This window comes from Dama dama, chromosome 4 (genome assembly GCF_033118175.1).
Source record: "Dama dama isolate Ldn47 chromosome 4, ASM3311817v1, whole genome shotgun sequence".
Taxonomy (NCBI): domain Eukaryota; kingdom Metazoa; phylum Chordata; class Mammalia; order Artiodactyla; family Cervidae; genus Dama; species Dama dama.
This window is the reverse complement of record NC_083684.1, coordinates 20272358-20286023: the sequence shown is the minus strand read 5'-3', so window position 1 is coordinate 20286023 and position 13666 is coordinate 20272358. Positions and strand designations below refer to the sequence as shown.

General features: G+C 45.5%; 1 protein-coding gene across 1 annotated transcript in view; it reads right to left on the bottom strand.

Moving 5' to 3' along the window:
• ACSF3 (acyl-CoA synthetase family member 3) overlaps positions 1–13666 on the bottom strand; it is a 40247-nt gene that overhangs the window by 9085 nt on the left and 17496 nt on the right. The window contains exon 7 of the mRNA XM_061138371.1: positions 1011–1137. Coding sequence (XP_060994354.1) covers positions 1011–1137 — 127 coding nt within the window. The remainder of the gene's footprint in view (positions 1–1010; positions 1138–13666) is intronic.

The window sequence follows — 13666 nt, the reverse complement described above, 5'->3', positions numbered from 1 at the left end:
CTCACATGTGTGCCTCGGCCAGAAGTGGTTCCCAGGGGATCACCAGGCCAAGGGCACACCCACTGCCTCTCCCACCCCCAGATGCACCCGTGTGCCCTCACGGCTGCCCATCACTCTCTCCTCAGCTCTGCTGCCCACAGAGGAACTGCCAAGAGGTGCATTTCTAATTAGGAAGCCGTCTCACGACAACAGAGAGGAAGGCCTTTCTTTTTGGAAAATATTGCTGTAAGATTATTAAGATTATTGTGACATAATGCATGCTCAGCATGCAAGTTTTAGAAATTCAGACAGGCAACAAGCAAAGGACAAATGCCTGGGGCCCCTCTCCTGGCTGTCAGGAACTGCTGGGAGTGTCCTGTGTGAGCATACACCAGGGAATCCACGCAGCTACAAACTCGAACACTCCCAGGATCTGCTGAATTGGCCTCATACTCGACGGGACCACTGGGACCAAGGAGAAGGGCACAGCGGACAGGGGCGTGAGGCACCTCAGAGCAGTCTCTGGGCAGGCAGACATTGGGGGACCCCTGCCTGCCCTTGCACAGGGCCCCAGGCTCTAGCTACACACTCTGCAGGCAGGTGACAGAGAGCAGACTTCAGGGACCGAAACAAACCACACGCAAACTCCTTCTGTGGGGATGGGGGCGGAGTTAGGAAGCAGGGGGAGTAGGGATGGGAAGGCGGGGAGGGTCTCTGATGTGGAGAGCAGCGGTCCCTCAGGAGGGGGAATCCTGACCTTCGAGGGGCAGACAGACCACCACATGCATGGTGGCCGGGCGAGGGACAGGGCCAGAGTCTGGCCGCAGGGCTTGGGGAAGCTGGCCCCTGAGGTTCACAGCCTCAGCACCTTCTTTCTAGAGGCTGCAGGGGGCTGGGGTACAGTGTCAGGGGTGCAGCTTTAAAGACAGGAGATGCAAAGTGCCCCCTTCCCCTCTCCAGGGAGGATTCTGGGGGTGTCCCAGTGCAGTGGCACTGGCTCCGCTTCATCCCCTCTGGAGCCACCCGCCTACCTGTTTTGAACCAGCCGTCTGAGGTGAAGGCAGCTTTTGTTTCCTCCGGCCTGTCCCAGTATTCTCGGAACACAGAGGGCCCCCTGACCAGGAGTTCACCCTCCTTCTCCTCGAACCCTGGGGTCACCTGTGGTGGGACAGAAAGGTGGGCGTCAGAGTTCACCCCTTCGGGCTGGTCTCTACCACCCCGGCTCCTCCCGAGGCCCACACGCTCTACTGAAATTAGATACTTTGGTGGGAAGCATCAACCAGCTTTTCATGCCCCCACCTCAGAAACGCCGCCCGAGGCCTCTGTGCCCACCCCATCCCAGAGCTCACAGCCCGGCCCGATTGGCCTGTCTGTCCACTTCTGAGGGCCAGGCTCCTGTGAAACTGTCTTCAGGGTGTCTCTTAGACTGAGCTTGGACACGGGAAAAGTGGGCAGCTGCCCACACCGGCCATGGCTGCTGGGAAAAGCTTGGGGTTGGTGGCTTTGCAGGGTGGGAAGGGGGCCCACGGGGCAGCCAGTTATGGGGGGAGGAGCCGGGCACCTGGGAGAGAGAGCTAGGTGGTCATGAGCAGGAACCCCAGAGTCTCCCCGCTGTGGGCACGGTGAGGGCGGAAGAGGGCTAAGACATGGAGTCGGGGTCTGCAATTCCGGGAAAGGACAGAGCAAAGGTGGAACCACGTTCAGTGGGGCCTCGCTGGCTCTGCACTCACGGCTCGGCTGACAGCAACGTAACCATGACCCACGAGACCAAGTGCCCCCAGACAACCCTGCTCAGCTCATCAGCTCCCACTTGGGATGAGCTTTTTGTGGGAGAGAACATCCCCCTATTTTAAAGAAAAGACACCCTTGGAAATGTGCTGTAAAATCATCTGAGTTGTCTGAGGCCTGGATGGAAAGCTGAATGCCCCTGGGACCGACACAGTGGGTGGACAGTGAGGGGACCCTCCCCACCGCCTGGCTCCCACAAGGAGTGATGTCACTCAGGGGGATGGGGCTGCGTGTTCCGGGCCAGCAGGGCTTCTGCCATCCAGCCTGCTCAGAGGAGGTGTTTGTTTTTTCAATTACACCACAGACTTTATTTGAATTTCACCGTTTTTCCCACTGCCATCCTTCATCTGCTGCCCTGCTAACGTCGGCCTGGCCACGGGGTGCCATATCTGCAGGGCAGGTATGCACAGTAAAGCAGAGGCTGTGAAAATGAAACTGACATGGAAACCGACCCCAGAGATGGCAGGCTACAGACTTAGACCAACTAGATAACAGTAACAGTAAAATACCGACCTCTCCACTGGACGTGAACAAGATCCAGAGTCTCATAACACAATACTCAGAGTGTCCAGGACACAATGCAAAATTAACTCAGCAGGTGAAATGCCAAGAAAGTGCCAACGCTTAAGGGAAAAGGGCATCAGTGTGGGAAAACACCAGAAGGTACAGGCGCCGGGTGCACCTAGAAAGATGCTAAAGCACAGATTATCAAGATGCTCCGATAGGTAAGGGCAAACACTGCAGATACGTGGGAACACAGAGTCTCAGCAGAGAAATAAAAGACACAGGGCAGAACCAAACAGAAATTTTAGAACTAAAACTACAACAACAGAAAGAAGGAAAACTTACTGAACAGGCTCCCTGGTGGCTCAGATGGCAAAGAAGCTGCCTGCAATGCAGGAGACCTGGGCTCAATCCCTGGGTCGGGAAAATCCCTTGGAGAAGGAAATGGCAACCCACTCCAGTATTCTTGCCTGGGAAATCCCACGGACAGAGGAGCCTGGTGGGCTATAGTACATGGGGTCACAAAGAGTTGGACACGACTAAGTGACTGCTAGGGACACAAAGATACTTGATAAAATTTGGCGTAAAATCCCTCAAGTTTGGTGAAATACATAAATGTATTCAAGAAGCTCAAGATTCAAGACTCAAGAAGCTACAAGAGCCCCAAATAAGCCCAAAGAAATACAAACCAAGACATATCATAATCCAATCACTGAAAACTAAAAAGAAAGACAAAACTCTTGACATCAGGGCATAACTTTGAGGCATTCAAACAACTACTGACTTCTCTGCGGAAACAATGGAGACCAGAAAAAAAAAAACAAACAACAACAGAATAACGTGTTTTAGGCATTGAAATAACTGTCAACCCAGAATTTCAAATCCAGTGAAAATAACTTTCAAGAATGAAGATAAAGTAAAGACAGTCTTAGATGAAGAAAGAAATAAAAGAATCTGTCATCAGCAAATCTGACCTAGAAAAGTTACTACAAAATTCCTCAGTCAGAATGAACCTGGAAGATCAGAAGTAAAGAAAAAGCAACAGAATTGGTAAATATTTGGTTGAATAAAACTGACACTTCTTTTCCTTATGAATTTTTGACCACTGAAAGTAAAAATTGTACCACTGTCTAAGGAAGCTTGCCATATACCGGGCCATTACATATGACAACGACAACCTAAAAGCGAGAGGGCACAGTGACCCATGTGGTGTGACAAAGACCCTCTGCTCCACTCAACTGTGGTCAGCCTCCTAAACCCCTCCTAGGCCCATCAGTGTGAAAGTGAAAGTGAAAGTTGCTCAGTCGTGTCCAACTCTTTGCGACCCCATGGACTATACAGTCCATGGAATTCTCCAGGGCAGAATACTGGAGTGGGTAGCCTTTCCCTTCTCCAGGGGATCTTCCCAACCCAGGGATCAAACCTAGGTCTCGCGCATTGCAGGCAGATTCTTTACCAGCTAAGCCACAAGGGAAGCCCAAGAATACTGGAGTGGGTAGCCTAACCCTTTTCCAGCAGATCTTCTGGACCCAGGAATCGAACCAGGGTCTCCTGCATTGCAGGTGGATTCTTTACCAACTGAGCTAAAGTGTACTTCCTATGAAAGCCAGTTTTAGCAAGAACTCAGCTAAGTCAGTGTAGTGAGAGGCCCCTCCACTCAGATATCTGCTCACCCTCCTATCTGTCCGGTCCTTGTCCCCTGTCACCTCGCTGGTGATGGCTGACCACCCACCCAGCTGGCCTTCAGCACAAATCCTGTTAGGTTCCTGTTTAGCCAGGATCCCCCTGACCCATGAGGTTTCCTCTTCGTAAACTTCCATCCTGTGACCCCCACTGCTCCTTGGCTGTCAGCCCCTCTTGCTGATGCTCTTTTCAGGGCTGAGCCCAGTCTCTCTCCCTTCTGCATTTCCCATGAGAGGTCCCTACGCCCATCACGTGGGTCCTCGTCAGCCTCAGCACTTAACAAGAGCGATGATTACCCTTTCTTTGGCAGTAGTAGTTCTGTGTCCTGCTGGAAGTGTCACAATGTTGAGTCTAAGTAGATCTCAAACAGTGAAGCATGTATTTTGTAGTCCTTAGACCAATTACTAAAAACTGTAAGATGTATGTTCAAAAACTCGGCAGAAAAATTAAAATGAAATACTAAAAATAATGACCCCAAACAGGGCAGTTGGAGGAAAGCCAAGCAATGAAAAACTGAGGGCCAGAACAGTAAGCAAATAACAAATGAGAGGCTTAAATTCAAACATATTAACAGTCACATTAAATGTACATGGTCTACACGTGGTCTGGAAATAACAATTAGAAGACAAACTTCAAATCAGATTAAAAGACATACATGATCCAACTATGTGCTATCTGCAGGGCTTCCTTGGTGGCTCAGAAGGTAAAGAATCTGCCTGCAATGCGGAAGAACCTGGTTCAATCCCTGGGTCAGGAAGATCCCCTGGAGGAGGGCATGGTAACCCACTCCAGTATTCTTGCCTGGAGAATTCCATGGACAAAGGAGACTGGTGGGTTACAGTCTATGGGGTTGCAAAGAGACGGACATGACTGAGCGACTAACACACACAAGTGCTATCTATAAGAAACTCACTTCAAATACAGTTACATGGCAGGTTAGGAGCAAAGAGATGGAACAATATATGCCATGCAAACATCAATCAGAAGAAACCAAGCCATGTATCAGGAGGAGTCTATATTAATACAAACAAAATGAACTTAACAGCAGAATGTTACCAGCAGCTTCGTGGTTGCAGAGTCACTAAGTCGTGTCCAACTCTTGTGACCCCATGGACTGCAGAATGCCAGGCTCCTCTGTCCTCCACTATCTTCAGAAGTTTGCACAAATTCATGTCCATTAAGTCAGTGATAATATCTAACCATCTCATCTTCTGCTGCCCCCTCCTCCTTTTGCTTTCAATCTTTCCCAGCATCCGGGTCTTTTCCAGTAATTCAACTCTTTGCATCATGTGGCCAAAGCATTGGAGCTTTAGCTTTAGCATTAGTCCTTCCAGTGAATCTTCAGGATTGATTTCCCTTAGGATTGACTGGTTTGATCTCCTTGCAGTCCAAGGGACTCTCAAGAGTCTTCTCCAGCACCACAATTTGAAAGCATCAATTCTTCAGTGCTCAGCCTTCTTTATGGCCCACCTCTCACATCCATACATGACTGCTGGAAAAACCAAAGCTTTGACTAAATGGACCTTTGTCGGCAAAGTGATGTCTCTGCTTTTTAATACCCTGTCTAGGTTTGTCACAGCTTTCCCTCCAAGGAGCAAGTGTCTTTGAATTTCATGGCTGCAATCACCATCTGCAGTGATTTTGGAGCCCAAGGAAAGAAAACCTGTCATTGCTTCGACTTTCCCCCCTTATATTTGCCATGAAGTGATGGGATCAGATGCCATGTCCTCAGTTTTTGAATGCTGAGTTTTAAGCCAGCTTTTTCACTCCCCTCTTTCACCCTCATCAAGAGGCTCTTTAGTTCCTCTTCACTTTCTGCCATTAGAGGGGTATCATACGCACATATGAGACTATTGGTATTTCTCCCGGCAGTTTTGATTCCAGCTTGTGATTCATCCAGCCCGGTATTTCATATGATGTACTCTGCATATAAACTAAATAATCAGGGTGACAGCATACAGCCTTGTCATAATCCTTTCCCAGTTTTGAACCAGTCAGTTGTTCCAGGTCTGGTTCTAACTGTTGCTTCTTGACCCACATACAGGATTCTCAGCAAACAGGTAAGGTGGTCTGGTATTCCTATCTCTAAAAAATTTTCACAGTTTGTTGTGATTCACACAGTCAAAAGCTTTTGTGCAGTCAGTGAAGCAGAAGTAGATGTTTTTGTGCATTCTCTTGTCTTCTCTATGATCCAACAAATGTTGACAATTTGATCTCTGGTTCTTCTGCCTTGTCTAAACCCAGCTTGTACACTTGGAAATTTTCAATTCATGTACTGCTTAAGCCTAACTGGAAGGATTCTGAGCACTGCCTTACTAGCATGTGAAATGAGTGCAACTGTACAGTAGTTTAAACATTCCGTGGCACTGCTCTTCTTTGGATTAGAATGAAAACTGAACTTTTCCAGTCCTGTGGCCACTGCTGAGTTTTCCAAATTTTCTGACATACTGAGCACAGCACTTTTAACAGCATCATCTTTTAGGATTTTAAATAGTTCAGGTGAAACTCCATCACCGCCACTAGCTTTGTTTGTAAAAATGCTTCCTAAGGTCCACTGACTTCACATTCCAGGATGTCTGGCTCTAGGTAAGTGACCATACCATCGTGGTTATCCAGGTCATTAAGACCTTTTTTTTGTATAGCTCTTCTGTATATTCTTGCCACCTCTTCTTAACTCTTCTGCTTCTTTAGGTCCGAATCGTTTCTATTCTTTATTGTTCCCATCCTTGGTGAAATGTTCCCTTGGTATCTCCAGTTTTCTTGAAGAGCCTCTAATCTTTCCCATTCTATTGTTTTCCTCTATTTCTTTGCATTGTTTATTGAAGAAGACCTTACATGATGATAAAAAGTCAATTCACCAAGAAGGCAGAGCAATTATAAATGTGTATTCACCAAGCAACAGACTTTCAAAGTGCATAAAACAAAAGACTGACAGGAGGGAATTCCCTGGGGGTAAAGGGGCTGGGGTTCTGCACTCTTATTCCTGCGGGCCTGCGTTCGATGCGTGGTCAAGGAACTAAAATCCCACAAGCTGCACATGACTGACAGGAGAAACAGACAACTGTGGCTGGGGAATTCAACACTCCTCACGTGGTACTAGAACTTGTTGTCAGAAAACCAGCACAGATATGAGAGAAACCTGAACAACACCATCAACCATTTTCATCTAAGGGACATTTACACCCCAACCAAAATCAGCAGAATACACACTGTTCAAGTGCACCAGAACAGTCACCAAGAAAGACCACATTCTGAGACATAAAACACATCTCAACAAATTTATAAAAACTGAAATAATACTGACTATGTTTTCTGACTGCAGTGGAATTAAATTGGAAATCAATAAAAGAAAAATTTTTTTAAACTTGGAAAAGAAACAACATACTTCTAACTTATCTATCAGTCAAAGAAAAAATTTTAAGGGAAATTAGAAAATATTTTGAACATAATGAAAATTAAAATACAACATATCAAAATTTCAGAGGTAAGGCTTCCGTGGTGGCTCAGTGGTAAAGAAATCACCTGCAATGCAAGAGTCAAAGGGTTCGATCCCTGGGTTGGGAAGATCCCTTGGAGAAGGAAATGGCAACCCATTCCAGCACTCTTGCCTGGAAAATTCCATGGAAAGAGGAGCCTGGTGGGCTACAGTTCATGGGGTTGCAAGAGTCAGACACGACTTAGCAACTAAACCACCAAAGGTAAAGCAACGTTTAGAGGGAAGTTCATATCATTAAATGCATATATTAGAAAAAAGGGAGTCTCAAATCAATAACCCAAAGTTTTACCTTAAGAAACTAGAAAAATAGAAAAGTAAGCCAAAAGCAAGCAGAAGAAAAGAAACAATATAAATTAAAACTGAAATCAATTAAAATTGAAAAGAGAAAAGAAATAAGAGAAAAATCAAGGAATCCTGAAGTGAATTTTTTAAAAAGACATTTTAAAAATGGATAAAATTCTAGCAAGAATAACAAAGAAAAAAATAAATAGAAGAGACAAATTGTGAATATGTGTTGTGAGAAGGATACCACTTTATACTAAGCAGACATTAAAAGGTCAATAAGGGAATACAGTGAAAAACTCCATGCATAAAGTATTCAGTATCTCAAAAGCCACAATCTACCAAAGCTCACCCCAAATGCAAGAGATGACCTGAATAGTCTATAACTATTAGAGAAATTAATTCATAGTTAAAACCTTCCAAAAATAAAAAATAAAAAAAAAAGAAACCACTAGGGCTGATGGTTCAGTAGAAATTCTATAAAATATATAACACAAATTATATGCAATCTTCTCTAGAAAATAAAAGAGGGAGCACCTCCCAAGTAATTTTATGATGCCAGTAATTTTATGATGCCAGCATATGTCTTCATATGCAAGACAGAAAACAGTACAAGAAAACTACAGACTAAAACCCCTCATGAACACAGATGTAAAAATACTCAACAAATGTCAGTAACGCAAATTCAATACTATATAGAAAGAATGATATACCATAACCAAGTGGGGTGTGTCCTGGAAATGCAAGGCTGATTCATTATTAGAAAAACCATGCAGGGACTTCGCTGGTAGTCCAGTGGTTAAGAATCCACTGTACAATGCAAGGGACAGGGGTTTGATCCCTGGTCAAGGAGCTAAGGTCCCACATGTGGGCTACAGTTCATGGGGTCATAGCTAAAGAGCCCGTGCAGCACAGTGAGAGACTATTGCATGAGGCAACCAAGATTCCCAGTGCCACAACTAAGGCCTGATACAGCCAAATAAATAAGTAAATGGTAAAAAAAGAAAAATCATTCAGTGCAATCACCATGTGAGTTAGTCGCTCAGTTGTGTCCAACCCAGTGGACTGCAGCCCACCAGGCTCCTCTGTCCAGGGGATTCGCCAGGCCAGAATACTGGGGTGGGCTGCCATTCCCTTCTCGAGGGGATTTTCCCAACCCAGGGATTGAACTTGGGTCTCCTGCATTGCAGGGAGACTCTTTACTGTCTGAGCCACTAGGGAAGGCCATAATCCATCATATTAGCAGCCAAACAACGAAGAAGAAATTAATGCAGAAAAGACATTTGAAAATATCCATTCATGAGAAAAAACCCTCAGCATATCAAAAATGGAATGGGCTCTACAAAAAGTCTAGCTACTGTCATGCTTACCAGTGAAAGACCAAATACCTTCCCCATAAGATCAGAAATAGGATAAGGACATTCACTCTCATTACTCTTATTTGACATCATACGGGAAATCCTAGTCAGGGCAATAAGGCAAGAAAAAGAAATGAGGGATACAGACTGGAAAAGAAGAAATAAAACTGTTCTATTTGCAGAAAACAACTGCTTATGTAGAAAATCTCAAGGCATTAAAAAAAAAGTCCTAAAGCTAAAAAGTAGGAAGTCAAGAAATACCTGGAGTAACAAGCAAATTTGGCCTTGGAGTACAGAATGAAGCAGGGCAAAGGCTAATAGAGTTTTGCCAAGAGAACACACTGGTCATAGCGAATACCCTCTTCCAACAACACAAGAGAAGACTTCACATGGACATCACCAGATGGGCAACGATGAATTCAGATTGATTATATTCTTTGCAGCTAACAATGGAGAAGCTCTATACAGTCAGCAAAAACAAGACTGGGAGCTGACTGTGGCTCAGATCATGAATTCCTTATCGTCAAATTCAGACTTAAATTGAAGAAAGTAGGGAAAATCACTAGACCATTCAGGTATGACCTAAATCAAATCCCTTACAATTATACAGTGGAAGTGAGAAATAGATTCAAGGGATTAGATCTGATTGACAGAGTGCCTGAAGAACTATGGATGGAGGTTCGTGACATTGTACAGGAAGCAGTGATCAAGACTATCACCAAGAAAAAGAAATGCAAAAAGGCAAAATGGTTGTCTGAGGACGCCTTACAAATAGCTGTGAAAAGAAGAGAAGCAAAAGGCAAGGGAGAAAAGAAAAGAAAAGATATTCCCACTTGAAAGCAGAGTGCCAAAGAATAGCAAGGAGAGATAAGAAAGTCTTCCTAAGTGATCAATGTAAAGAAATAGAGGAAAACAACAGAATGGGAAAGACTAGAGATCTCTTCAAGAAACTTAGAGCTACCAAGGGAACATTTCATGCAACGATGGGCATAATAAAGGGCAGAAATGGTACGGACCTAACAGAAGCAGAAGATATTAAGAAGGGGTGACAAGAATACATAGAACTATACAAAAAAGATCTTCATGACCCAGATAATCACGATGGTATGATCACTCACTTAGAGCCAGACATCCTGGAATGCAAAGTCAAGTGGGCCTTAGGAAGCATCACTATGAACAAAGCTAGTGGAGGTGTTGGAATTCCAGTTGAGCTATTTCAAATCCTAAAAGATGATGCTGTGAAAGTGCTGCACTCAATATGCCAACAAATTTGGAAAACTCAGCAGTGACCTCAGGACTGGAAAAGGTCAGTTTTCATTCCAATCCCAAAGAAAGGCAATGCCAAAGAATGCTCAAACGACTACACAACTGCACTCATCTCACACACTAGCAAAGTAATGCTCAAAATTCTCCAAGCCAGGCTTCAACAATACATGAGCCATGAACTTCCAGACATTCAAGCTAGATTTAGAAAAGGCAGAGAAACCAGAGAACAAATTGCCAACATCTGTTGGATCATCAAAAAAGCAAGAGATTTCCAGAAAAACATCTACTTCTGCTTTATTGACTATGCCAAAGACTTTGACTGTGTGGATCACAACAAACTGGAAAATTTTTAAAGAGATGGGAATACCAGACCACCTGACCTGTCTCCTAAGAAAGCTGCATGCAGGTCAAGAAGCAAAAGTTGGAACTGGATATGGAACAACAGACTGGTTCCTAATCAGGAAAGGAGTATGTCAAGGCTGTATATTGTCACCCTGCTTATTTAACTTATGTGCAGAGTACATCATGAGAAATACTGGATTGGATGAAGCACAAGCTGGAATCAAGACTGCAGGGAGAAATATCAATAACCTCAGATATGCAGATGACACCACCCTTATGGCAGAAAGAGAAGAACTAAAGAGCCTCTTGATGAAAGTGAAAGAGGAGAGTGAAAAAGTTGGCTTAAAACTCAGCATTCAGAAAACTAAGATCATGGCATCTGGTTCTATCACTTCATGGCAAATAGATGGGGAAACAATGGAGACAGTGACAGACTATTTTTTTGGGCTCCCAAATCACTGCAGATGGTGACTGTAGCCATGAAATTAAGACGCTTGCTCCTTGAAAGAAAAGCTATGACCAACCTAGACAGCATATTAAAAAGTAGAGACATTACTTTGCCAACAAAGGTCTGTCTAGTGAAAGCTACGGTTTTTCCAGTAGTCATGTATGGATGTGAGAGTTAGACCATAAAGAAAACTGAGCGCTGAAGAATTGATACTTTTGAACTGTGGTGTTGGAGAAGACTCTCGAGAATCCCTTGGACAGCAAGGAGATCCAACCAGTCCAACCTAAGGGAAATCAGTTCTGAATATTCATTGGAAGGACTGATGCTGAAGTTAAAACTCCAATACTTTGGCCACCTGATGCGAAGAACGGACTCGCTGGAAAAGACCCTGATGCTGGGAAGATTGAAGGCGGAAGGAGAAGGGGACGAGAGATGAGATGGTTGGATGGCATCACCGACTCAACAGACATGAGTTTGAGTAAACTCTGGGAGTTGATGATGGACAGGGAGGCCTGGTGTGCTGCAGTCCATGGGGTCACAAAGAGTCAGACACAACTGAGAGACTGAACTGAAAGTTAAAAAATGAATTTACCAAGATACAAAGTCAATAGCTTGAATCAATTGTATTTCTATATACTAGTGATAAATAATTAGAAACAAAAACCAAAAAAATCCTGCACTTACAGTCATTGAAAAAGAGGAAAAGGAGTAAGAGATGGAGAAAGGAGGAAATATTCAGGTATGACTCTAACAGAATATGTAGCAGCAGCATGCTGAAGATCTCACTCACACAACCCCTGCCAAAGCAGAACTAAGTAAATGGGGAGGTGTACCATGTTTACAGATTGAAAGACTCCTCAGAGTAGAGATGTTAACTCTCCCCAAACTGATATGTAATTGAATGCATTTTTCACCAAGCTCCCAAAAGGATTTTTTGAAGATATAGGCAAACTCTTTCTAAAATGGTATGGGCAAGCAAGAGAACTAGAACAGCCAAAAAAACTTTGAATAAGAATAAAGTTGCTAGATTAACACTACAATTTTGAGATTTACTATAAAGTCACAGTGGTCAAGACTGTGGAATTGCAGAAGAACAGATCACGTATCAATGGAAGAAAATATATCTGGGGGCTCAGCAGTAAAGAATTTGCCTGCAATGGAGGAGTCATCAGTTCAGTCCCTGGGTGGGGAAGATCTAGCAAAGGAAATGGCAACCCACTCCAGTATTATTGCCTGGGAAATCCCATGGACAGAGGAGCCTGGTAGGCTACCCTTGAGGTGGAAAAGAGTCAGACAGGACTGAGCAACTAAACAACACCACATATATTCAAAAGGTATACACTTCACAAAAAAGAAAGAGTAATCTCAGCAAATAGTGTATGAACAACTGGATTTCCATATGGAAAAAATAAGACCCCTGATGAGCCTACAGGGAGGAAGTTGCCATGTGGTGTCAATGCACAGAGGTGGGGTGGCAGGGTGTGTAGGCAGTGAGCCAAGGACCGGCAGGAGTGGACGCCTGCCTGGGGCCACTGTCAGGAGGGTAAGCCCGCATGTGTGGGGAAGGACAGGTGCACTGGGCGCAGGCCAGCGGGCTTTCCTGACTCAGGTATTTTTGCAACTTTCCTGTAAGTTTGAAGTGATTTCCAATTAGATGTTAACAAAACCCCTGAACCACATCAGCAGTAGACCCCCTGACTTCTGAACATTATAGTCACTCCTGTCTGGACTGTGTGGCGTGCCGGCAGTCATCATATAGGAGCTGGAGGGTTTTGCTGCGAGTCCCGGGTTAGGGACACAACCAGTACTTCTCAGCAACGTGTTCAGACCAGGTGAGCACCTGGGAGCCCGCATCCTCCTCTACGGCCGTCAGCAGTGGGCAGTACCTGCGTCCAGCTACCCCCAGCAAGGCCTGAGCCTGGGTGCTGTGCCTCTGGGCCCCACCCTGGCTGCTATGTCTCGATAAGTGCAGGGAGCCGGGCGGAGGCTCCACGTGGGTTTTGCCCCTGTGCGGAGACTTGCTTTCTTCTCCCTACAGGGTCGGGGTGGTGAGAAGTACCCCGAGTCCCACCCAGCCTCAGAGTGGGGGTGGGCTGCCACCCCTCTTGTGAGCACAAGCATGAGGAAGGGGCGTGTGGCAGAGGGGGCAAAAGACCTGTTGGTGAGCCATCCAGACAGCTCCATTCCCATGGGCCCTTCGACTGAACTGCAAACACTCCGGAGCACGCCGCCTAGAGCTCCAAGTCCCAAGCTTCCTCACCTCTGCTCCAGGGTCCTGGAGCCCCCACCCCTGTGGACCACTCGCTTCCTTCTCTGACTGTCAAGATGCTCAGGGCCCGGGCTGCCGCTTCAGAACCTCCTATTCTGAGCATGTTTCAGTGAGGAAGGCCCTAAAAGCTGGAGAAGGAGCTGCTGGATGGGGCGGACTGCTCGCCCCACAGGCGCAAAGTCACTAGGCTTAGCTGTGACTGAGAAGGGACCCGCTCCCCAGCCCACCTTCTCTCTGTCAGGTTCCCTGAG